This window comes from Drosophila obscura, unplaced genomic scaffold, assembly GCF_018151105.1.
Source record: "Drosophila obscura isolate BZ-5 IFL unplaced genomic scaffold, ASM1815110v1 contig_84, whole genome shotgun sequence".
Classification (NCBI taxonomy): Eukaryota; Metazoa; Arthropoda; class Insecta; order Diptera; family Drosophilidae; genus Drosophila; species Drosophila obscura.
The window spans coordinates 1353573-1378048 of record NW_024542877.1 but is presented as its reverse complement, the minus strand read 5'-3'; the positions used below and the strand labels follow the sequence as shown (position 1 = coordinate 1378048).

Sequence of the window (24476 nt, the reverse complement as noted above, 5' to 3'; positions counted from 1 at the left end):
TTGGACAATTCTGTCCAATAAAGTGTCTATGGAACGTGCGTTGAAGCTGTCGGTGGCCAGATCATGGGCAACAAAGATCCGCTGTCACTATAAGATATTTTATTGATACTTATAATTTTACTTAGTGCAAATTGTCAATTTAATCAATTTAAGTTTTCGAAGAGCGCCACGTTTTCTGCAGGGCCGATTTGACTACCTCATCGGGCGACGGTGTATCAAACCGAAATCGTTTCACATTACTGCCATAGTCTTCTCGCAGGCACATCTTCAGGTGCTGTCGCTCCAGTTGCGATATGGCGTATTTAACCTGTGGCTTCCGTGGCTCCGGGTAACCTACCACGGCATCCAGCACACTCCCAATGACACTGTAATGCTCTGGGCGCCAGCAAATCGCTGCCTTCGGCGATCATTGGGCATTTGTCGTCCATCAACAAGCACTGGGAGGGGGCAAACCGCTTCACCGGATCGTAGGCAATAAATGGTATATCAAATGTCTTCGTGTTTTGGACTCTCTTAAGTCGAGCTTTGGTTGCATATTCCTTGGGAGGTGCATTTCTGCTGCTCTTTATCAGGGCTGTGGTTAGGTCGATGAGGGGCGTTGCCATTGGCACTGGATGCAGGGGCGATATCGTGTCGCCCCCGTCGTCACCCGATATGTGCAGCCGACCCACCGCACGCTCCAGTTTGGGCAGCTGCTGCCCGTCGCTCATGTTTTGACTGATGAGCTTGTTCAGCAATGGAATATTTAGTTTGGCCGCCTCCGTCAAGGGCTCACCCAGAGCAAAGGAGAGCGGAGGTATGACAAATCCCGAAGATGCCTGGCCTGTCGTGTTGTCACCTTCGGATATTCGATGACGCCGCTTGATTTCATTCAGCAGGACCTCATTGCGGGCATCCGCCGCCTGACGCTCCTTCTCCTGTGCGGCAAGGTCAGTGGGCGTTGGGTTGCCTTTGTTCAGCTGCGGTATCTTCAGCTGTGGTATAACCAGTTTGAATGTTGATTTGTTCGATTTTGTTGAATCATTTTCGGGGCCAAACTTTTGTTGAATAGCCTGGTGAAGGCTCGGCTTTTGATTGCTCTCCATTTTTAGCCCAGTGTTTGTGTGACACAGCCAGCGAGATCCGAAAAATCTCTTATTTTAATCTCTTTTGTATTATTGTTTTGCTTTTTCTTGTGACGTTTGTTTGCTAGGTGTGAGCAGGGTTGCCAGCTGTTGCACTGCGTTCGGCTCGGGGTTTCCTACCTTTCCGAATTCCACTCTAAAATTCTAATTAAATTTCTTTCTTTCCGAAATCTCTTGAAAACGAAATGACAGCCAACGCTATTTAAATTATTTGTGTTGTTGCAGCTATTTAACTGTTCATTTGTACTGGAGCAAATACAGCAAATTCCTCCGATACATCGAATTGTGTTGAGCAACGTTTCGGAGATTAAAAAAAACCCGCTCCAAATTCAGTTTCGTTTCTGGTTTTTATAAATATTTTATTTTTGGAACAGTTGTGAAAAAAATGCAATTTGATCGCAGGTTTTCCTTGTTTTAATTCTACGCATGATCCAACCGGCAAATGGGTCCATCCTCCACCATTTTCAGGTCGACCTTGGGACCAACAAGATCGCGAATATTGTTAATGCCGTACTTGATCATGGTGGGTCGTTCCAGCGATAGGCCCCAGGCAATCACATTGACATTCTCCGGCAGGCCCATGGGCAGCACCATCTCCGGCCTGAAGACGCCCGAGTTGCCCACTTCGATCCATTTGGCCAGACCCGGATGATAGCAGAAAATCTCCATGCTCGGCTCGGTATAGGGATTGTATGCCGGCTTGAATTCCAGCTGAGTGATGCCCAGCTTGCGGAAGAACTCGTACAGCGTTCCAATCAAATCGCCCAGCGTGAGACCAACATCAGCGATGACGCCCTCAACCTGATGGAACTCTGCCAAATGGGTGGCGTCGAGTGTCTCGTTGCGGAATACCTTGTCGATGCTGAAATATTTGGCCGGCTTAAAGCCGCCCTCCTGTTGGGCCAGCTTGAACAGCATGCGAGCACTGACGGCCGTTGTGTGGGTGCGCAGAAGGTTCTTTTGTGCCTCCTCGAGCTTCCAGTCATAGCCATAGCCTATGGAGCCGTAGCCGCCCTTGGAGTGGGCGCTCTTCACGCGCTCCAAGTATTCCTGGGGGAACTTGTGGCTCTTGGCCGGATGGTTGACGAAGAAGGTGTCGTGGGCATCACGAGCGGGATGCTGCTGCGGCTGGTACAGGGCGTCAAAGTTCCAGAACGATGACTCCACGTAGTTGTTGGTGGGCATTTCCGAGAAGCCCATCTCCAGGAATATCTGTCGGAACTCGGTGCGCACCTTCAGCAGCGGATGCAGATGGCCACGCGTCGGCGTTGCCCCCAAGGCATCAAAGTTGTACGATTTGAACTTTAGCTGCTGCCACAGGCCATTGGCGAGCATCTCCACGGTGAGATCAGTCTCCAGTTTGGTGAGCGTGGTCGCGAACTCTGGCCTCTTGGTCAGGACAAAGCTCTTGACGGTGGTCTCCTGCAGCAGCTTGCGCTTCTTGAATTCGGCCACCTCATTGGCCGGCAGGTCGGTCTTTCCTTTTGCTACCTGATTCAGCAGCTCCTTGACCGTATCCACAATCGTTGGCACCTTGCGCTTGACCAGCGGCGGCTTCTCGCTCTTGTCCACCATTATCCAGCCATTGGCCATGGCCTTGCTGAAGCCAACCTTGGCATTGGGATTGCCATTGACTAGTAGGAGCACACGCTGCTCGATTCCACCGTCTGGGACATTTGCAAACACGACAGCCTCATGGCTGCCACACAGGGCCACATGACGACCCTCTTCGGTGAGCTCCAGGGACTTGTGTGTGACTGTCGTGGCATTCACCAGTTCACCATGCGCCTGAATGCTTTTCAGTGCGCCGACAATTTTCTGGTGATCGATGTCGAAGAGAGAGGCCAGGTCCAGAGTGTCCACCTTGTCGGTGCTATCCAGATGCTGAAGAATACGCTCCGTGAGTTCGGTACTCATTTTGGGCTATCAATTTGGCCGGTAATGATGATAAATGCACACAAAACTGCAAATCTCGTGCTGCCACAACGCAGGAAGAGGAAGAAAGCCGACAGGACAGTGCTGGCAAGCGTCCGATTCCATTGGTCGCCATGGTCTCTCTATGATTGCTATCGCCAATCAGCTGATCGTTCCGTGTCCACAACCGCAATAAATAAGTATCTTTCTGCTAAAATTTATTGTGGTCGACGATTTAACGATGCTGGACACCTGGCAGAGCATCATCACATCCATTTCCAGCCGATGCGGGTAATAGCTGTAGCTGTTTGAAAGTGCCTGCCGCGGTAAACTGTTTCTAGTGCGACCATACTGCGGCAAAGTACAGTGCTGCACAGCACTCGTGAGGCACAAATCAGCTGTTCGGGCATAGCATCAAGAAGAAGAAGCGAAGCGTTGGCGTTGTTGCACAAAACACAAAATTTTAAAATAAAGAAAAAAAGCGTTTCTTTTAGTCAAAGAAATAACAAATGTGTATTGCGTGAGGACGAACAAGCCAACCACCCAACATGCTGAAGAGCCTTAAAGCGGACACCTACGCCGGCATGGCCAATGCCAAGTGCGGCGAGATCTACTTCCAGAGCCTGAACAGTTTTCGCATAGATTGTGGCTTCTGTGAAATGAAGAGTTTTGTGTTTAATGACTTTCTGCTGCACGTCCAGAACGTGCACTTCGAGAACGGCCTGCTGAAGACAGTGGAGCTGGCGGAGCTCAAGGAGGAGAGAGATGCGTCGGATGGCTCGCCAGTTCCCATTATGGAAGAAGTAAACCCATTTGCGTGGCACGAAATCGCCTCTGATAATGATGAAGATGACCTGGATAGTGACAGTGAGGACGACTATGAGATGGATGAGGAGAACGATGATCCCGGCAGGATCATTCTGAAATGGGATAATTCCAATGCAATCGCAAACGATTCGTCGCGCCAAATGCGCTCTGCCAAAGTGGACTACAAGGAGGAGGAGTCCGACCAAGATGGCGAGAGCATTACCATCGACCTGGATTTCGATCTGGACCCGGACCAGGACCAGAACCAGGACCAGGACTATGATGACTCGACGACCAAGAAACCACATTCCTGCCCGCACTGCCCCAAGACCTATCAGGGGCAGAAGACCCTGGATCGGCACATGGCACGTCAGCACAAGCCCGTGGATCCCGAGGTGGAAGCCGACTACGGGAACTGCATGATACTCGATTCCAGGCCCCAGCCAGTCTACAAGTGTGAGCAATGTGCGAACACATTCTTCACAAAGCTAATGCTGGTGATGCATATGAAGCAGTATCACAAGGTCAGACGCGAGGCAGCGGTTTCGGCCGCATCCCCATCGTTCAATTGCGTGGAATGCGATATGGAGCTGCCGCGCCTGCGTCTGCTCGACGAGCACATGCTGAAGGCACACGGCGGACCGGCGTGCGTGATCTGCAAACGGCGCTACAAGACGCGGCACGAGCTCAAGCGCCACCAGCTAAGGCACAACAGCGAAAGGAACGTGGTCTGTTCGCATCCCGGCTGCGAAAAGCGCTTCTTCACCACGCGCCACATGCGCAATCACACCAAGGTCCACACGGAGGAGAAGAACTTCGTCTGCGAGAACTGCGGCTACAGCTGCCGCAACAAGGAGACGCTGCGCGTCCACATACGCAGTCACACGGGCGAACGTCCGTTTGGGTGTAAGGTGTGCGAGAAGCGATTCCCATCCCATTCGGGCCTGCGTGAGCACATGGCCATGCACTCGACGGATCGACCGTATGTGTGCAATGTCTGCGATGCAACCTTCTCCCGCCAGAAGGGGCTCTACCATCACAAGTTCCTGCACATGGACACCAAACAGTTTGTCTGTAAGCTGTGCGGAAATGCGTATGCCCAGGCAGCCGGATTGGCCGGTCATATGCGCAAGCATCGCAACGTGGAGCTCAATGGTGGATCGTAGAGCGCAAGGGAAAGAGATGGAGATGGAGAAAGTACGATCGGATCGATAGGGGACTACGTTACACACTTAAGATATCTTTTCAAAACATTTACGACCTTTTTATTGTAATATTTTTCAACTATGTTTAAGAACTCAGGCATAGTCTCTAGGCACAATTTTCAGTTTAGTTGTAGTTTAATTCTAAACACACTCTACTGTTCAACTGTTTGCTAGACGATTTCCTTAACTGTTCCGAAACCAGAGAAAAAGAAAGAGAGAGAGAGAGAGAGAGAACTCGAATCGGAAGCCCTGAGGCCCTGCCACTCTGCTGTTGGTACTTTTGCGTTTAACATTTTTTTTTTTGTCTATGGATGCATATATGTATGTAATAAAATTAATTCGTAACAATCCCTGTGCTCCCCGGTGGCCCCTGTGGCTGCCCTTGTACTGTACTTTGTGCGCATTGCGGAGGTTGGGTTGCGCCTGAATGGTATGGTATAGTGTGTGCTTTAAAGTTGGATGCTGCTTCAGTGTGTGCGCGCACGGCAATGGCCGAATTTAAATTTAGACAACAATTTGCTTTTGACAAACAATTAATCGAGCGAGCGAGCGAGCGGCAAATGCCAAATGGGTAAGACGCGCGGCTAAACATAGTGCCAGCGATTAGCGGCAGCCAGCACTTGGCATGCCCATACGCAGCGTGACAATGGTCGGTAAGATGACGGCAAAGACGAGAGTCAAGAAGGAGGCGACGGAGGATCTCCTGCGGCATATGTGCGAATACTGCGGCTACAGGACACGCATTCGCGGCAATCTGATGGTCCACAAGCGGCGGCACACCGGCGAAAAGCCCTTCAGCTGTGACACGTGCCAGGCTAAGTTTGCGGCCCGCTATCAACTGAATACGCACCAGGAGCTGCATCTGGACGTGAAACTGCGACGCAGTCGTCACATGTGCAAGGATTGTAATGTTGGATTTTTGAGTGCACGCGCCCTCTACCATCACCGGCCACTCCACGGCCAGGGCAAGCGGTTCAAGTGTTCACAGTGCGACAAATCCTATGCCCAGGCGGCGGGCTATGCCCAGCACAAGCGGTGGCATCGTCAGCGTAATGAGCGTGTAACGGCCGAAAGCCCAATGGAGATAAAGATGAAGCCGGGAAGTCAGAAAGGCAACGAAAACTGACTGGGCACACCACACACACATGCTGCATCAGCAAATTGTTAATTATCTCTAATGCCTTTCCTATGTTATGAATAAATTTGGCTAGAAAAACCGATTCGAATCCGTTGGTCAATGCCATTTGAGTTGTGTCGACGTTTCTGAGCACTGCCTTCTGTCTGCTATCGATTGGCGGTGACTGCAGCGATCTATCGAAATCCTGCTTGGACCCCGTTTGTTTACAATTTTTGTTATTGGTTGATATTTCTGCATGGGAAACTGCTGAAAACCCGTGTGCAGCATGCTGAAACACTGCCTAGTCCATGTGGACTACACGCGTCTGCATGCCCAGCAAAAAATGCAGCCCAAATGCGGCGAGATCTTTTACGAGCAGGAGTGCAACAGCTTCCACTTGGCTTGCTGTCTGTGCGACATGAAGCACTTTTCTTTCGATGATTTCGTGCGGCACATTCGCAACATACACTTTGACAAGCAGGGCAAGCCGCAGACGCAGGCGGTGACTGTGCGTGCCCCAGTCCAGCCTAACTCTGCGGAGGAGAAGTTTCTCACCGCAGTGAAATGTGATGATGTACATGAGCCGGAGGACCCTTTCACATTGCGCATCAGTGACCACAAAGACGTCCAGTCGAAGGGCAATCTGGAAACTGAAGGGCTCTGGGAGTGTGCAGAGAATACGTCAAACTCTGAGAGTGACGGCTGCGACCTGGAGCCAGAGACCATATTGGGCAGCCCCTGTGATAGGACAGATGAAGAAAACGAGGACGAGGCCCAGCAAAGTATTTTCAAGGTATCATAATCATCGTATTTTTCCCTCTGGTTTTCCATTCCACTAATCCTTGAGCTCTATCCAATGCAGCGCCCGCCAAAGGAGTTCTGCTGTAAGCACTGTGATCGCAAATACACATCGCTGAAATACCTGAACATCCACATAAAGATGTACCATCCCCATCCGAAGGCGTTCAAGTGTAGCGACTGTGGAGACGCCTTCGATGTGGTACGAGCCCTGGAGGCGCATCGGCGCAAGTTACACACTGATTTCAATTGCAAACTGTGCGCCAAGATCTTCAAGAACTCACGAACTCTCCTCCGTCATGTGCAGGGACACTCTGGTGTGCGACAGTACAAGTGCGACTTTGAGAATTGTGAGAAATCTTTTACGAACAAGCACAACCTCAACTCGCACCGCCGCATCCACAGAACCGAGCGCAACTATGTGTGCGAGCTGTGCGGCTATAGGTCGCGATATCGCGAGGCCCTTATCGTCCATCGACGCTCCCACACGGGCGAAAAGCCCTTCAAGTGTGAGACCTGCGCACGCTGCTTCGCCTCGAAGTCGCTGCTGAACGAGCATCAGCCGATGCACTCCACGGAACGGCCCTACAAGTGCAACGATTGCGAGGCGACCTTCTCCCGCCCCAAGGCTCTCTACCACCACAAGCATCTCCACCTGGGCATTAAAAAGTTCAAATGCAAAGTCTGTGGCAATGCCTACGCCCAGGCGGCGGGACTCTCGGCCCACATGCGGGGACACAAGCAGCAGGCAGCCAACGGTGTGTCCGAGGGAAACGAAATGGAGATGCTATTCACTTGCTAAGCAGGCAGAACCACAGAGTATCTACATATCCACATTTAGATAACTTTGTACATATAGAATACTTTACAAAACGTATGTATGTATGCTAGCTTATGATTAATGTAATGTTAAATTTTCACACTCTCATCTCTCTCTTCTCACACGAACACCTGCATTCTCTCTCGTTACCCCCACCAGGGTGCGCACACTGGAAGAGGTTCAGAGTGTGTGAGAAAGAGACAGAGTTATCGCGTGAATTGTTTCTGCAATCTGATAGATATAGATATATTTTCACTCCTTGTGGGTACGAAAGTAAAGTGTAGTATCACAGGAGCCTGGATATAAAATTTGGTGGCTCTAGCTGTTTTAGTCTCTGAAATCTAGGCGCTCATTTAGCTAAATAAGTATATCGACTCAGCTATTGATGCTGATCAAGAATTTATATAGTTTATGGGGTCTTCCCTCTGGCCTTCCTTCTGGCTGTTACACACACACACACACACACACATAAATAATATATGGCTATAGAGTGTAATGCGTATAAATATGTCGGGAAGACAGACTCTTCGCATAATTACCATAAGCAAAAAGTCTACGAACAAGTATTGTTTCTGTCATATTAGAGGCCTGATTAAATAATGATAAACACGAGGTGGTTACATTTTTCAACATTTATTTCAAACAGGAACTTATTCCTATGCACATTGTATATATGCATGTAAAGTTACATATATCCGATGTTTATTTGATTTGCATTTCTTCCCTTTGCATCTCATGTTCATTTGTGTATATTGTGTATATTGTATATGTTTATGTTTATGTTTATGCGCGCATACATGTATGTAATTTTACATATATCTGATTTCTTGTACCACTGTGTGGTTAGTGTTAATCATTTAATGTCTGTCCTGGAACTAAATAAATATAGTTTGTTTGTTAGTTTGCGCATATATGTATGTTAGATTTCATTTTTGGTTTTCTAGCATCTTTCTAGTTGATAGTTTTATATAGGTTTTTTGTTTGTTTGGTTAGTGTATACAATTAATGTCTGTTCTGCAGTTAAATATCCATATATGTATATATTATTTAGTTTGTTTGTTTGCGCATATATGTATGTAATAATTGATCTAACACAAGTGGTTAATATTTGTTTTTGGTTTTAGTTGGCAACTCCTTACTTTTGTCAGTTGTAAGAAGCCTAAAATACATTCCACATTTGAAGAGAGGGCAGAGACGACATGGAACTATTTACAATTTTGTTGTTGTCTATCCTTCTCTGCCCAGAACATCAGAGATAGGAAAAACATTAAGTACTCTTTCTGCTCCGAACATATTTGGGTATCCCCTATCCAATATTTAATTGGATTACTCGTACAATATACATATGTACTCTTATTCAATATATGTACCTGTACCTCCTATTCATCACACATGAGCCGCTGTGTGCAACAACGATTGGATTATTCATTTAAGTTTAGTTAAAGGTTCACATTTCTAACCTTTTATTCATCACACATGAGCCGCTGTGTGCAACAAAGATTGGATTATGTATTTTAACTTTAAATACACAATAATATCTGTTATGGAGAGCACCTCCGGTCAGAATCCAGTGATATCCGTCTAGACACAAATTGGGAATATTATATGTATTATATATATATGTATTTATGTATGCTCATGCTCTGAACAATTTTTGTTTTTTTCTTTTTCTTTATAGAGCATTTTAAGTACACATATATATTATAGCCATGGTATGTATACCAATTTTCATTTTTCTTGTTGGTTATTCTGTTTACAGTATTTGATTGAAATATATGTAATATTATACATATATGTTACAACGAGCCGCTGTACTGCACACATATAGAAATAGGTATTATATATTCCAATAATAGTTTGGGAGTACAGTCCATTACAATACATACATATATAGAGATATTTAATGGAATTATTCCAAAGATAAATATTTTTTTGCATTCATGCCACCACTTGAAAAATATGTACATATGTACATATGAGCCGCTGAACTGTAACTTCTCTAAAAAAAAAAAAATATCTATATATAGAATATCGACCAACTGTCCTTGACAGATGCTCTTAACAGGGGAATATGGTTACGAGATTTTTACGCCCAGACCCGTATGGTGTAGTCCCAGCTGCCCGTGGATAGGGCTGTGCCGTCGGGCGACACCTGGACGCAGGAGACCTTGTTCTCATGGCCATACAGCAGACAGACGCGCTCCGACTTCAAAGTGTCCCACAGATTGACGGTGTAATCATTGTAGCCAGCAAAGAGCAGGCGACCGCTCACCGAAAAATCCACCGAATTGACACCAAATATGATGCTCTCCTTGGCAAAGACAGCCACCTCGCGGTCGGCCCGCATGTCGTATAGGCGGCAGCTGCTGTCATCCGAACCGGTGGCAATCGCATCGCCGCAGGGATGGAATTTGACGCTGTTCACATCGGACTGGTGTCCCTCAAACGACTGGACAACATGGCCAGAGCGCATGTCCCAAATGAAGGCCATTCGGTCGCAGCTGCCCGAGACGAAGGTGTTGCCCGTCTCGTTCGGTGCCAAATCAATAGCCATCACATCGCCCGAGTGGCCGTGAAAACTTTGCAGCAACTGACCCGACTCCACGTCCCACAAGGCACACGTCGAATCGCCGCTACCCGTCAGGATCTGCTGATCCGAGTTGGGGTAAATGCAGCACGACATGTAACTTGTGTGGGTGCCAACGGTGCGCTTCTTAGCGGCCATCTCCTCATCAGAGGTGATCGGATAGACAGTTACCTTGTTATCCAGTCCACCACAGGCGACAAAGTTGCCCGACGGTGCGTATGCACAGGCCATTATCCAGGTGGTGGGCATGGTCACGGCATGCTCCTTGTTGGTGGTGAACGCATCCCAGATGATTAGGCGGCCGTCCTGCGAGGATGAGATGATGTGTCGCTTGTCGGGACTCCAGTCGGTGCAAAGCACCTTCGCCTGGTGTCCCTTCAGCACCTTGCGTGGCTTGATGTTGACGTAAGCAATTTGCTCCAGGCGCTCCGCAATGTTCGACAGATTGACGTCATTCAGCTTCGAGCGCTCCTCCTCCAATTTGGTTTTCAAATTTTCCGCCTCCTTCAGCAAGTTTGCCATTTTTTCATTGGCATTAACATTGCTGGCGGAGACGCACGCCTCCGACATTTTCACTTAATTATTTTCCACTTTTTCACCAGCGTCGATTCGTCTGCTACTTCCAGTGTCAAGGCGAAAAATCAAATAAAAAATCAATGATGAAAAAAGATGTATACCAAATCTGAATACACAACGGCCCTTGCGCACAAGCGCGTTTGCGGTGAGTGCTGGAGAACTTTAGTGTTGTAGAACTCAAGTTTGAATCGATTGCTAAGCTTTCGGACACCGCCACCACGTATAGCTTGACAAAAAGCTTAAATGACCAAATACTTATTTACTATCCCTTACGTTCGCTTACGCTACTTTAGATATAAAGACAGAGCCCATTAGATTTGATTTCCGATCATTGCAAAATGCATAGGCATTCCAAGTTGAATTACGCGCCTAATTGTTCAACGCCAAGCGAAGAAGTTTGCCAACACTAGCCGCCGCCCAGCTGATCTGCTTTTCGGATGTCAACCAACGGCTTGAGTTGGAGTTGCTGAAACAAAAACGACGCCAAACGAATGAAGCGGCACAGAGGGACCACCACCTAGCCATAAGTATTGGCTTAAGATGATCAAGTTGCAGGCATTGCCGGTGATAGGAACCGGCTCGTATCACAACTTTCGATGCGGCGAGGTGCTGTGCAATAGCCCCACCAGCTACGACATATGCTGCTCCTTATGCGGGCAGCGACTGCCATTTGACGAATTTCCGCAGCACTTCCGACTGCAGCATCTGGGACAGGCGGCGGTGGACGATTGCAAGCTGTTCGAGGCCACCATAAAGATTGAAGATGATCCCATTGCCCACGAGAGCGGCGAGTTGGATGAGCAGGAGAATGTGGATCTGGAGCACATATCAGCGATCGATGAGGGTCAGGCCTTGGATGCCGATTCCCCACCACTCCGACAATGGGAGACTGCCATGAAAAACACTCTCGTGGAGACGGAGGAGGCGCTTTTGGACTTGGACCCGGACCCCGAGTGGACGGGCGAGGCCAGCGAGCCAATTGAAAACGCCGAAGATGATGCAGAGCCACCCCACCTCAAGGACGACACCAAGGACATGTTGTTCCAGTGCGATCAGTGCGATCGGGCGTACAACAGCAAGCGGAGCCTGCAGAGTCACAGACGTGTCAAGCACAACGACAAGGATGGCGCCGTGCGGAAGCGAAACCGGGGACCGGCCAAGGTCTATACATGCCCCGAAGCGGAATGCAATCAGACATTTCGCACGGAGCGCGACCTGCACGGCCATAGATGGAAGCACACGGGCATCTTCTGTGACATCTGCGGCAAACCGTTCACCCAATCGGGCAACATGATGCGCCACCGTCAGCGCCACAGCGGCATCAAGCCATACAAGTGCCAGGAGTGCGAGGCTACCTTCTATACCCAGAAGGAGCTCACCTCTCACAACATTTGCCATACGGGCCGGATGCCGTGCATCTGTGAGGTGTGCGGTCGGCCCTGCCGCGATCGCGGAGTCCTCACCGCCCACATGCGACGACACACTGGCGAGCGGCCGGCCAAGTGTGATGTTTGCGGCAAGGCCTTCTACAGCTTTCACGACCTCAACGTTCACGCCGTCTCGCACACGAATCATCGGCCCTTTGTCTGCGACGTCTGTGGCTCCACGTTCCAGCGCAAGAAGGCCCTGCGCGTGCACAAGCTACTCCACACGGAGCGGCGTAAATACCCCTGCAAGATGTGCAACAAGACATTTGCCCAATCCGGCGGCCTTAACGCACATATGCGCACCCACGAATTGCCCAAAACCAAGGGAACGACTGCCACCACCGCCGGCAACAGCAGCAACAGCAGCAGCAGCAGCAAGAGTGCCGCAAGCCCACAAGTAGTTAAGCAGCTGCAGACGGTGACCATCGAGCTCATAGACGAGAATACGCCCGCCTCGACGACAACCATCACAATGGCCATAGACTTGAATGTGGAGGGGGCGGACAGCAACTCCCACTCCCATTCCGACACTGCAACAAGCGCTGGTGCTGGTGCTGGTGCCGGTGCCGGTGCCGGTGCTGGCACTTGGCAGGTCTCGTAGACACGTCTATGCAACTAAGTAGTTTATTAAGAAATTAAGTCATTAAGTAGCTGCCATGCCCCGTCTGCCTGCCGTACACAGAGGGCACCCACACGGGGAGTGTCAGCCTCTAGCCTCTTCAGCCGCTGAGGAAGATAGTGGCGGTAGTGGTATTGAATAGACGATAGCCGGCACACGTCGACTATATTAGACATAAATGTGTACATATAAAAACGCTCAAGTGCCCTGCCCCTATGGATAATGGAAAACTCAAAACTCTCAATTGTTATTAAATTTTTTTTGGACTCGCAGACACGTTGCACGCAAATCAAATAATTTGCCGTGAAGTAAACCTTCGATTACATCGAGTGGGGGCTGGGGCTGTGGCCTGTGGCTCTCTTCCCAAATAATTCGACAGGGCCAGTCCCCGACGGGCAATCGCCAGAAAATGATGTGGATCGCCACCCAGCTCACTCTGTGCCTGTGCATGCTTTCTGGCATGATGGGGGTGATGGCCACCGGTAAAGATTGGGATATGGCCAGCTTCTATCTGTACACACCCAACGATCCCGACAATTCCCACAGGCTGTACACCAACGATTCGGCATCGGTTATTGCCTCAAACTTTGATGTGAACCGCCCAACGAAGTGAGCCCAACTAGATGTGTGTTTCCTACCTCTAATATAATGCTCCTCCGCAGGGTCATCATACATGGCTGGAGCGTAACGTATCTGGATGAACCCGTCAGTCTGCTGCGCTACGCCTACCTGGCGCGTGGCCAGTTCAACATCATCGCCGTGGACTGGGGTATGATTGCAGCAATGATGTACGTGGAGGCCAGGCCGCTGGTACCGGGCGTGGGCAAGTCTGTCGCACATTTCCTTTACTTTCTGGCCAAGGAATTCAGCCTGGATCTGGCCCAAGTGGTGTTGGTTGCCCACAGCATGGGCGCCCATGTGGCCGGCTTCTGTGGCAAGGAGCTGCACACGATAAGCAATGGCAGGCATAGTCTGGGCTATATTGTTGCCTTGGATCCGGCCCTGCCACTGTTCCTCCTGCCCACTGAAAGCATGCATCTGGCCAGCACCGATGCCGACTATGTGGTCGCCATTCACACAAACGGACTGGTGAAGGGACAGCTATTGCCGATGGGTCACAGCGACTTCTATGCCAATGGCGGCAAGAGGCAGCCCGGCTGCGGTTTGGATTGGAACAACAGCTGTGCCCATGCCCGTGCCGTCTTTTTGTATGCGGAGGCAGTAAGCCACGTATCCCGCTACTCGCCCTACGGTCACTGCAGCGGATACGTTCAGTTTCTACTCCTGGTCGGCACGTGCAATGGCGTTGCCCCGGAGAGCGTTGCGCTGGGTGATCCCCTGGAGGTTGGCCGCGCAAAGGGCATCTATAGCTTCAGCACCAATGCGGAGAGTCCGTACGGGCAGCCATTTTAGAATCCAATAAAGGTTTCGTTACTTTGAGAGCAGACGCGGCAGAAATCGTCAATTGGCGGTACAAAAATGTCCTTTAATCGGGGTTCCCTACTCAAGAGAGCTACCTGGTCTAGACTCTAGAGACAGAGTCTGTCTGTGCCAGTCTGTGCGTAGATCTTGAACAACTTATCGCTATGTGTATGTATGCAGTAGGTTCTAGAGAGGATTTAGGGGGTATAACATAAGCTTTAACCAGTAAGGAAGAGAGAACTTCGGGGCACCGATGTTTGGTATACCCTTGAAAATAGACGACCAACTAGTGAACAAATAACTAAGAGAATTGTAGATTGTAAGCAGAAAGACGGACGGATGGAAGAACATTGAAATGTACTTTATGCAGTGTTCAGGTGAGGGTGTTGCCTTCTTCAAGGGTATCCAGGGGTATAAAAACAATCGAATTTAACTATAAAATTAAAATAATGGACGTACTCGGTTTACAAATCGCACAAATCAATCGAATTGAATGCTAAAAAACTAATTCGATACATAGAAATACATTTAAAATGGGAACGACAAGGTTTCACAGCGGTTACACGGCGGACACGATAAGGGGTAACAAAAAAAAAATAATAAAAAGGTTTACCATAAGCTAGGATCTACGAGTAGTAGAGATAATATCGATTAGTTGGAATAGTAGTCATATATATATATATATATGGATATATGTAGATGGGGCGCCTAAACTGATTAATGATCGACTGCAGCTACACTACACATACGATTATGTAGGTATATCTATATGTATATATGTGGATATTGAGATGCAATGATCCATTCGATGTGGAATGTTCTCTTCTACTTGTTCCATACAATTCCCTGTTTCCAGTTTCCAGTTTGCAGTTTGCAGTTCGCAGCTTCCAGTTTTTAAACCAAATTGATCTCAATCTTGATGAGCAGCCGATCCTCGGCCACGAAGCCCAAGTGCATGATGTTCGATATGTTGGCATACTCGAGGAAGCCAAAGCCGCGTGTGCTGATCGCCTCGCGCGGCTGATGGAAGGCCAGTATCTCCGGTTTGGTCATGATGGTGTCATGCTGCGATTGGCTCGCGTCCGTCGGATGCACCATGCACAGCTTGATGCGCCCCTTGAAGGGCCAGTCCAAGTGAAAGTCATTCTCCGATTGCATCAGATGCACATGCAGGCTCAGCACATGCGGCTTCCGCGGCTGAATGTTCAGCCGAGCACAGAACTTGTAGCCATAGGGCGAGGTGTAGCACTCGTGCGAGTATACCTGATTGTTGGCATTGGCCCGCAGACGCGACACCAGGCTGCCCAGATGGCCAATGTTCCACACAATGGTGCCGTTGCTGTAGCGCGGATCGATCGGCTGGCGTGCCAGGCGCAGCTGCTTATTGAGATTCTCGATGCGCGTCTCCTGTTCGCGCGTACGCTGCTCCAGCACCACGATTCGTTGGTACATGGTCTGGACGATTTGCTCGTCCACCCCGTTGGCGTATTGGGGCGGCGGTGCCACCTGGCCATGGCCATTCTCCAGCGAGCCACCGCTGGTGCTGGCCTTCTGCGGCTGCCAGGTGGCGATGGCCGTCTGCTGGAAGGCCTGCAGCATCAGTTGCATGTGATGCGGCATATCCGACTTGAGGTGCTCCTCCAGCTGATTGGTCTCGGGCCGACCGACAAAATCGCACTTGATCTTGGCAAAGGGGCACTTCTCTTCCAGCTGCTCGGGCTGCGGCTGGCGTCGGTACGGACAACTGGGCAGATGGCGGTGCACCTCGATTGGGGAGGCAATCAGGGCACAGCCCAGCGGTGAGTTTGGGCACTTGTGCTTCAGCTGCTCGATCTCGCGTCGCGTGTAATTGTCGGGGAAGATGTCCTGCTCCGCAGAGAGTTGCTTATTGTCCAGGGGGCAGCACTGGTTGTGGTTCTGTAGCCAGTCGGTCAGGCAACGCTTGCAGAAGCGGTGGCCGCACGAGGTCAGCACCGGCTCGTTCAGCCAGTCGATACAGATGGCGCACTCGTAGCGCGAGTCCAGAAACTCCTCCTCGCCCGACGTGTCCGAGGCGGCATAGTTGTTCTGGCTTAGGGCTAGGCTCTTGGGTGGCTGGACGGGAACAGAACCCCCGCCGCCGCCTCCGACCGCATGCTGTGCGGATGTATCATGGCTATGGGTGCTGCTTGCCGCGATGCGTGTGCCATTATTGCTATTGTGCTCGTTTTGCTCCAAGTGGTGCTTATGTTCTGCCTGTGGTCGCTGCATGTTCGCCGCTCGCAGTCTTTCTTCCTCTCTCATACATGCATGGGCCACCGCACGGGGGGCACACTCAAAACGTTAATTGGTTATTATCCTAATTTGAACATGTATATACAAAAATATTGCTTTTGCTTTCGAAATTGCTTTGATTGGATGACTTATCGAACAGCTGTGAGCCAATTAGTAACTGCCCAGCACTGGCCGAGCAGATGGATACGGATTAACCCATTGTCGACCAGTTGGTATTTAACCCTAGACGTGGAAAACTCCAAAAAGTATTATGATAAATGAGTAGAGCTTTTTAAATCATAAAGGTTGACAGTTTGTTTTCGTCTGTTCGACAAAAGTTTTCTTTTAAATATTATAAAACTTGAAGGAATTTGTTTTCTAAGATGGATCTACAAGAAACATTTACAAACAGCATTATATAAGTTCACTTTTTTAAATAGAGAGGGGTTAAGTGGGTTAAGTTCGTTTTTTTCCTCGGTATGCTTCCAGTTTTGGTGGGGGCGAACGTATAAAAACGCCGGAGGCTCACGGCGTGGACAGCAATAAGTTGAGAGCGTGCCGGACGCGAAACCATATAAATATAACCGCCGCGATACGCAAATCTGAAAGAAAACAGACAACATGACGATAAGGGTGATTAAGTGCAGGCACAGCTACACCCACTTCTATCTACTCTGCCCCATGGTGCTCATGTTCATCGCATGGCAGCTGGGCGCTGGGGAGATTGGGGCAGAGGCCAAGCAGCTGCCACTAGCTGCTGATGCTGCTGCTGCGGCGGACGTTGCCGAAATTCGTCACGGATCGTACGACAATGGCAACGATGACGTTGCTGCACTGGTCCGAAAGCGACGCCAAATATCCGACTGGCTAATAGCCCCAAACACACGCTGGTGCGGACGTGGGAATCTGGCCAATGGCACCTACAATGACCTGGGTGGCGCATCGATGGCCGACAAATGCTGCCGGAAGCACGACCACTGCCAGCTGTGGATAGACGGCATGTCGACCCGCTACGATCTCTTCAACTATCGCCCCTACACGCTGTCGCACTGCAGTTGCGATCGACGCTTCCGCACCTGCCTGAAGATGGCCGGCGATGAGGCGGCCAATGCCATTGGAAAGCTCTTCTTCAATGTGGTGCAGACGCAGTGCTTTAGCCTCAGGGCGGAGACGGTGTGCCTGGAACGGGGTCCCGGCGCCGGCAGCTCGGGGCAGTGCCTGCGCGAAGACCTCCGCCAAAAGGCCGTTCTGCGGAACAACAAACGGTTCTAGACGCTTCCCTCACACACACAGACAGATGATCCGACCTGGGGACATCAAATGATATCCAATACGTACGACCAGTGTCTCATCCCATACCTGCCAGCAGCATAACTATGAAAAAGGAGCTGAAGCCCGAACCACTCCACTTACAGTGCTGCAATTTAATGGGAAAAATCATTGCAAAATGTTTTTAGCTGGATACGATACCCGTTTATGTATTAAGCCATATACCTACATATATATTGTATGTGTGTACATATGTCTATGAGTATCAAGTGTCAAGTGCGTAATAGTCGATACGATACGGACATAGCTGTAGTTGTAGTCTAGTTTAAATCATCAAATCGAATATATAGGCTGCCAGAAAAACAAAGTTTTTCCCAATAGTTTTGTAGACAAACACAAACATATTATGTGTTGTGTTGTAGTTGTACGAATATGCATGTAAGTTGTAGTTGTAGTGCAAATAAAATCAATTTCCAAAGAGAAACAAAATGCGTTAATCCTCCCCCACCGTACCCTGCCAGCCATCATCCATCATACATCGATACATTTCGGGGAATTGCTCAAAATGGGAAACGTCTTTAATCCGGCAAACCGATTTGGAATTTCGTACTTTGCACTTGGGGGCCAGTCGGTATCAGCAGCATTCCCTCTATGTACATACATATATGTATGTATAATCCCGTATACGTATAGATCGGACGGAATGTAGTATGTACATACGAGTATACATATGTCTGAAGGCGGAGACTGTGATCAACGCCGCCGCATTGACGTCGTTGTTGCCCGTGGAAGATGAAGATGATGACCAGTTGACCCGTAAACGTAAACGTACCCATACCCGTACCCATACCAATACCCATCTACTATTCGCTTTACCCCGCGAAATCTGTTGTTTTTGAGGCTGTCTGTGCCTGTTTTTCTTTTTCTGGGCCACAGATGCGTCATGGTTGAGGGTCTAGGTCAGTGTGAGGAAATTCTAAAAGCTGCACGCTGATGGGATCAGAATAGATCAGCGTCATCCAGAAAGTTACAAAAATAAATAAATATTATTATTATTTAGTTTTACAACAGGAGGGGCTTGGCTTGGCTTGTCCGCACATACTTCCTGCCCGTTTGGGTGTCAATGTCAGCAAAATGTAATCAACGTTTTCGCTTTCGCTCTAAATTGATTCCCCCCCTGCTCGTTGTAATCTGATAGATTGGTTTGGTGACGCGACGACACTTGGGGTTCGGTTCCTGATTTGCACGTGTATGCTCTGCCCAGCTGCAGTACATCTGTTCTTGGATCAGTAAAACAAGTCGGGTTTGGCATTAAAAAAGCTATGTTTGTATGAGTTTATAATTTCGTACACACAACCACTCAAGGTAACCGTTAGGTAAACTTTCAAATGTCGTTATCTATCGACGAGCAAGCAAACAGCAGAAAGTGAGAAATGGCAGCCCAGCCTAGTAGGCGCACATTGAAGGTTCGATAGGTCCGATAGGTGAATTTGAAATGTCGATAGACACGGCAAGCAAACAGCAGAGGTTGGCAGCCCCGCCAGCCAAGTAGGCGCTGATTTTGCCGTTTGGTTTGTATGGTCGTCTCAACTTTGATCTACGACTCTATTCTAGTCACAGTACCAGTCACACTGGATTCATTTCAAATTCGACACCAAAATTGTTAAGTCGAACTAACAGTTATAAATTCTTTTGTGGATTTGACCAAATTGCTGCAAAACCAGCCATGGAGTTGTATGAAGATGACAATGTGCCCTGCTGCAGTCGCGCCAGGAGTTTGGCCAGCACCGAATACCTGAAAACATCCAAAGAAGAGCTAAATGTGGCCCTGGGCTATGGGTAAGTTGCATGTGCGTGAATTTGTGTCGTATTCACGTGTGCCCAATCCCCAATGGAACCCCAATTAGGAGTGGATTACCAAAGCCTGAGGCCGCACGGCCCAAGAACATGAACGAGCTGCGGATGCTGGTCAACGACATACGCTTCATGTTGCGCAGCCAAATGTTGGCCTACGACGCCAAGCTGCTGATCTTTGCTGCGGCCGCCAGTAGCGGTTGCCCCGAGGAGACACTGGTGCCCGCTCCGCCAGCGTTCAAGAACACTAGCACTGACGACGAGCTGTTCGACGGCCCCGACGATGGCTGTGACGTGGAACGGCTGCGGAAAGCCGTTCACGAGAACTGGCCCAGCTGCAGCGTTATGATGGATAGCCTGTGCTCAGTGGAGACGCTGGACGACATGTCTGACGATGATATGGAGGCCGTTCATCTGCTCCACTGGGTACTGGCGGACCCGTCCAGTCCCATGCTGCGTCGCACATCAAGCGTCCATTTGCGCAGCCTCTGCAAGCATCTCGGTGTGGCCCGTCCGTCACAGATGCCCGGCCAGCTGATGAGCATCTGCTATGAGGATGAGCTGGTCACCTTGCCGGGTCCCCAAGGTCAGAAGGAGCTACGCCTACTTGGGTTTGAACTTCGCCAAGCTGTATCGTTTCCTGGCTACGGGTCACCTGGATCTTGCCGGACCGGACACCACCACTCGCCTGTACGCACAGCCAGAGTCTGCCCTGCTTCAGTGTCTCGACCCCCAGCCGGAGTCATTGACCACCTGCTGGCTGCAGTCGCGCTTCGGTGCCACACAGCGGGCGCTCGTCATTTGCGCCCTACCGCCCGAACTGGAAAGACCGAAAAAGATGTCGGCCACAAACCAATTTCTTGAGTACATAGTCCACGATCCCAGCCGCCTTCGGCCCTGTCATCTGCTCTTCTACGATGAGGCTGCCGCCAACAAAATGATGATGCACTGGCCGGGTCACATCATTGAGATGACTCCCCAACAGCGCCGCAGGAATGCCGCACGCAGGCCCATTCGCAAGGCCACTGCAGAGACAGGGCGCAAGCTCAGGGCCTGGGCTCTGTCATTCTGGACGGGCGTCGTGGCTTTCAAGCGGTATGTGTGGGCCTCCTGCTAGCTCCACTCCTGGCTGCGACGACCAATCCCGCAGCACAACTACGGCCAACTGATTATAGCTCCTAATACATAGTTCCTATTAATTGTTCAAATCGGATAAATCAAAATTGTTCAGATCTGAGTCTAAATTGTAACTGTTCCCCATCGCTGAGTCAGCAATTCTCGCTGTGTATCGCGCGTATCATAATAAATATATAATATAATGCCATCAACTGCAAGCTAAAAAGTGTGTGCTCTTCATCCTTCCCATGCGTTGGATTTATTTCACAATATGTAGTGTGGCAATATTTGTCTGCCGCTGAAGATTTCGTGGATCGCAGCAGCCTGACTGCCGTTTATCGATAACAGTTGAGCCGTTGGCTCAATTCAAATTCAAATTCAAAATGAAACTTCACAGTTCGCTGTTTGTTTTTCTTTGGTGTTTTTATGGTTTTTAATACAAAAGAAATTTATCGGAACATTAAAAAGTTCTTAACCAAAGTACAGTTAAACGTTTTTGTTTAAAAGCCGCCAGCCATTTGTGTAGAGGGGGCAGCTGCTTCTCAGTGTGTGTGTGTGTGTGTGTGGGTGTGTGGGGGGCATGGGATGCGTTTCTTCTAGCGTGTGTTGGGAATATTGTGACTGGCCAATCCACGCAGCGAGGCGTAGCTCTGCACATGCAACGGAATGTAATCGAGAACGTAACGCCCTCGGCGACGCTGCAGATTTGAGTGGCGCAGATAGGCTCTGGCCAGTCCCTTGATGCCCAAGAAGGTCAGACCGCCCAAAACGATGCCCAGCAGCTTGTTGTTCAACCTCGCGTACAGTGTGCGGCCCAGCAGCACGGCAAAGCTGGGCAGACTGAGGGCCACAATGAAGCCGCTGGAAGCATTCGCGATGCCATCGTTGTTAAAGATGCCGATGCCCCCCTGCTGCAGCAAGTCCATGCCCGGACGATCGGCTGGCTCAGGCATGTAGTACTGTTCGTCGAGCGGAGCGCCGGGCGGAAGCTCGCCGTCTTCATCCAAATCTGCACGCGGCACAGCCGGGCGGGGACCGCGTAGGCGGCGCCACAAGCGAATCAGGTGATCGTCCCACGGGAAGTTGCGCAGCAGCAGCAGCACAGCGGGGATCGTGGGCAGGGCGATCATCAGTGTGGTGGGCTCGTCCCTCAATAGCGTCAGGCTGACGCGGTAGCCAAAGATCTGCATGAGGGTCAGGGCACCGAAGGTCATCGCCGCAAAGTAGAGACCCGCCGAGAGGGTGCCCATCATAACGGCCGGACACAACGTATCGTATAGCTGGTCCAGCCGGTGCAGCAGCGTATAGAACGCGTTGAGCGGAGGCGTCACAATAATGTACTCTGTGCGGCACTGGGTGCAGGCGACCCGCATCTCCGGATGTTGCAGCTGCTTCTCATCGATCCATCGATTCAGGCAGGCGCGGTGAACCCATTTGTTGCCGCCACGGCAGCGGCACGGATGCAGCCAATCGATGCGAGGCGGGAGCTCCTCGTCGCCGCTCAGACAAATCCAGCACATGCGCTCCCCATCCAGCTGGGGACTCTGGCCGGGCTGTGTGGTCTGGGTGGTTGGTTCCCGCTACCACTAACGCTAGCGGTTCCGTATTTCGAATCATTTTCTATGCAATTTACTGCTGGCTAATGCCTGAACCGTGTGGAATTTTGTTAGAAGTAGCGCTGTGTGGCAGCAGATCAGGCTTTTTGCTTGTTAGATTCCTGCCTGCTGGGTTCCTCCCATTTTATACAGAAATGTACGTGTAGAGTGGGGGGAGGGTACCCCCACTAGATCTACTACTACCCCGTATGTGTCGTAGCACTTTGTAGTAGGATGAAATCTTGCGACAGAGAACGAACATATCACGGAATATATACATATTTCTGCTGCCCATGATCTATATTATGTGAGCCTTTATAATATATTTCTATATCCCATATTTATATATGGTGAAAATAGAATAAAAAAATGAAGGATGCCCTGGCCACGTTTGATCCGCTCAAACAGGTGGCCTTCATTGCTGTTGGATGTTTTTTGTTTGCTTTGTTTGTGGTTTACTTTCAGCCACCGAATGTGGCACATGCCACAAAAGAAAACCTGTTGGCCGACTGTCTGGAAATAGGCGAAGGCCAAGTCCTATAGCAGCGAGCCAGAAACTGGAACTGCAGCAAGCGAATGTCGGGGGGCATCGCTGCCTGGTTGCCTGCCCCACTCGGCCAGTAATTGGATATAAATATAATCATAAGCATTCTCACTTACCCTTCCGGCAGGCAAATGGAGCACGGATGCCCCAAGACTGACTCCAAATTAAACAGCAACTTTTGGAATATTTGGAGCACACACCAAACACACAGAGATAGAGAGAGGGAGAGTACAGAGTGTCGCGATTCGCACAGAAAACAAAAAACAAAACAAAAAGTGGGCGCTCGGATCGACGAATCTGTGCTGGAACAGCAGGCGCACGCGCACCGACGACTGCAACTGCAACTGACACTGATACGGACACGGAGAGTCCACTCCACAAAAAACAGAACTTGTCGGCTCGAGAGCAGAAGAACATTTGGCCAAATGGCTGGATCGGGGTCTGGACTGGACTGAGCCTGAGCCTGGCACTAGAAAGAGGAATAGAAAATGCAACAGCCAGTGTCAGTTCCAGTGCCAGTGCCAGGGCAAGAGCGAGCGAGCGAGAGGCGCCTTTCCATTCAACTTTTTTTTTTTGTGCAGCAGGTTGCCGGCCAAGAGCCAACGGTACACCACAAAGTGTGGCACATCGAATTGGGGGCACTTGATGCAGCCTTGTGTATTAGATTTGGTTTTGCATTTGCTTGGGGGGAGGTGGGGGCCCCATCTGATGGATGGGGCTGTGTTCTGAGTTGTTTTCATTAGCGTTCAAAATCGATTTCACTTGTAATTCAGAAACAGCTTTGGCAGCTAGCAGTGATCCGCCCACAGCTGACAAACGAACGCCACGTGTCCTCTGTGGCCTGCCCATGCCCATCTAAAGAGATTGAGAGCGAGCAACTGCCCTCAGGCAGTAGTAGAGCCCCACAGAAAAATGAAGCACGAACGAAGAATCGTTTTGGTTTTCTATAAAAAATAGTTTTGTTTTTTTATTTTGTCACTTATTTTGGTCTCCGAATCGAATGGTTTAAATATTAAAAACATATTTAAATTTAAATATCGAATGGGGGGGGGGACTGGGGACTTCGCTTGCTAATTCATTCATTAACTAATTCATGTCAATTAAATGGCAAATAAATACGCGAATATACTGGAAACACGGTCTCCTCTGTGGTCTCCTTTCTGGGCTAATTAATTCATAAATAATGCGGTATAGTCAGGCGGGTGGTATAGGGGGGGGGGTTTGCAATTAAACTAGAAGGTAAAATGTTGGCTAGCGTTTTGTATCTGATGGTTCATTTCTGTTTCGTTACTTGTACAATATATAGCATATATATATTACATAGAGCAAAGTATATATATATAGTATATATTATGTAGATATATTGCTTTGGTTCAGACACGTACATACATACATACATATATATTCCTTTTTCCCTTTTGTTTTGTTT

At 49.5% G+C, this 24476-nt stretch overlaps 12 protein-coding genes across 12 annotated transcripts; 7 read left to right on the top strand and 5 right to left on the bottom strand.

The window, feature by feature from the left end:
* Positions 1-82: 82 nt before the first annotated feature.
* LOC111069071 lies at positions 83-1202 on the bottom strand. Its single transcript, XM_022358964.2, is given in 2 exon segments — positions 83-371; positions 373-1202. Coding segments are annotated over 2 exon segments (936 nt in total). The 5' UTR covers positions 1086-1202; the 3' UTR covers positions 83-148.
* Positions 1203-1466: 264 nt separating this feature from the next.
* LOC111069067 (phenylalanine--tRNA ligase alpha subunit) lies at positions 1467-3131 on the bottom strand. Its single transcript, XM_022358957.2, has one exon. The coding sequence runs from the start codon at positions 3039-3041 to the stop codon at positions 1545-1547; it is 1497 nt and encodes a 498-aa protein (XP_022214649.2). The 5' UTR covers positions 3042-3131; the 3' UTR covers positions 1467-1544.
* Positions 3132-3202: 71 nt separating this feature from the next.
* LOC111069069 (zinc finger protein 652-A) lies at positions 3203-5398 on the top strand. Its single transcript, XM_022358959.2, has one exon. The coding sequence runs from the start codon at positions 3587-3589 to the stop codon at positions 5009-5011; it is 1425 nt and encodes a 474-aa protein (XP_022214651.2). The 5' UTR covers positions 3203-3586; the 3' UTR covers positions 5012-5398.
* A 189-nt stretch (positions 5399-5587) lies between these two features.
* On the top strand, positions 5588-6264 carry LOC111069072 (gastrula zinc finger protein XlCGF71.1). The gene has a single exon (XM_022358966.2). It carries the CDS (start codon positions 5676-5678, stop codon positions 6174-6176), a length of 501 nt encoding a protein of 166 aa, XP_022214658.2. The 5' UTR covers positions 5588-5675; the 3' UTR covers positions 6177-6264.
* A 105-nt stretch (positions 6265-6369) lies between these two features.
* LOC111069076 (zinc finger protein 664) lies at positions 6370-8198 on the top strand. The gene is made up of 2 exons (XM_022358970.2): positions 6370-6960; positions 7030-8198. The coding sequence occupies exons 1-2, from the start codon at positions 6454-6456 to the stop codon at positions 7765-7767; spliced, it is 1245 nt and encodes a 414-aa protein (XP_022214662.2). The 5' UTR covers positions 6370-6453; the 3' UTR covers positions 7768-8198.
* Positions 8199-9739: 1541 nt separating this feature from the next.
* LOC111069077 (guanine nucleotide-binding protein subunit beta-5) lies at positions 9740-11032 on the bottom strand. Its single transcript, XM_022358971.2, has one exon. It carries the CDS (start codon positions 10940-10942, stop codon positions 9872-9874), a length of 1071 nt encoding a protein of 356 aa, XP_022214663.1. The 5' UTR covers positions 10943-11032; the 3' UTR covers positions 9740-9871.
* Positions 11033-11354: 322 nt separating this feature from the next.
* LOC111069074 (zinc finger protein 135) lies at positions 11355-13081 on the top strand. Its single transcript, XM_022358968.2, has one exon. The coding sequence runs from the start codon at positions 11489-11491 to the stop codon at positions 12974-12976; it is 1488 nt and encodes a 495-aa protein (XP_022214660.2). The 5' UTR covers positions 11355-11488; the 3' UTR covers positions 12977-13081.
* Positions 13082-13308: 227 nt separating this feature from the next.
* LOC111069078 (phospholipase A1-like) lies at positions 13309-14434 on the top strand. The gene is made up of 2 exons (XM_022358972.2): positions 13309-13603; positions 13657-14434. Exons 1-2 carry the CDS (start codon positions 13404-13406, stop codon positions 14405-14407), a joined length of 951 nt encoding a protein of 316 aa, XP_022214664.2. The 5' UTR covers positions 13309-13403; the 3' UTR covers positions 14408-14434.
* Positions 14435-14461: 27 nt separating this feature from the next.
* On the bottom strand, positions 14462-16849 carry LOC111069075 (TNF receptor-associated factor 6). The gene has a single exon (XM_022358969.2). The coding sequence runs from the start codon at positions 16697-16699 to the stop codon at positions 15311-15313; it is 1389 nt and encodes a 462-aa protein (XP_022214661.2). The 5' UTR covers positions 16700-16849; the 3' UTR covers positions 14462-15310.
* A 303-nt stretch (positions 16850-17152) lies between these two features.
* Positions 17153-18422, top strand: LOC111069080 (acidic phospholipase A2 PA4). The gene has a single exon (XM_022358973.2). The coding sequence runs from the start codon at positions 17291-17293 to the stop codon at positions 17939-17941; it is 651 nt and encodes a 216-aa protein (XP_022214665.2). The 5' UTR covers positions 17153-17290; the 3' UTR covers positions 17942-18422.
* Positions 18423-19496: 1074 nt separating this feature from the next.
* LOC111068998 lies at positions 19497-21126 on the top strand. The gene is given in 3 exon segments (XM_022358873.2): positions 19497-19777; positions 19846-20364; positions 20366-21126. Coding segments are annotated over 3 exon segments (1176 nt in total). The 5' UTR covers positions 19497-19664; the 3' UTR covers positions 20910-21126.
* A 340-nt stretch (positions 21127-21466) lies between these two features.
* LOC111069061 (E3 ubiquitin-protein ligase MARCHF5) lies at positions 21467-22765 on the bottom strand. The gene is made up of 2 exons (XM_022358952.2): positions 22727-22765; positions 21467-22488 (listed from the first exon to the last, which is right to left on the bottom strand). Exons 1-2 carry the CDS (start codon positions 22763-22765, stop codon positions 21505-21507), a joined length of 1023 nt encoding a protein of 340 aa, XP_022214644.2. The 3' UTR covers positions 21467-21504.
* Between the last annotated feature and the right edge of the window lie 1711 nt (positions 22766-24476).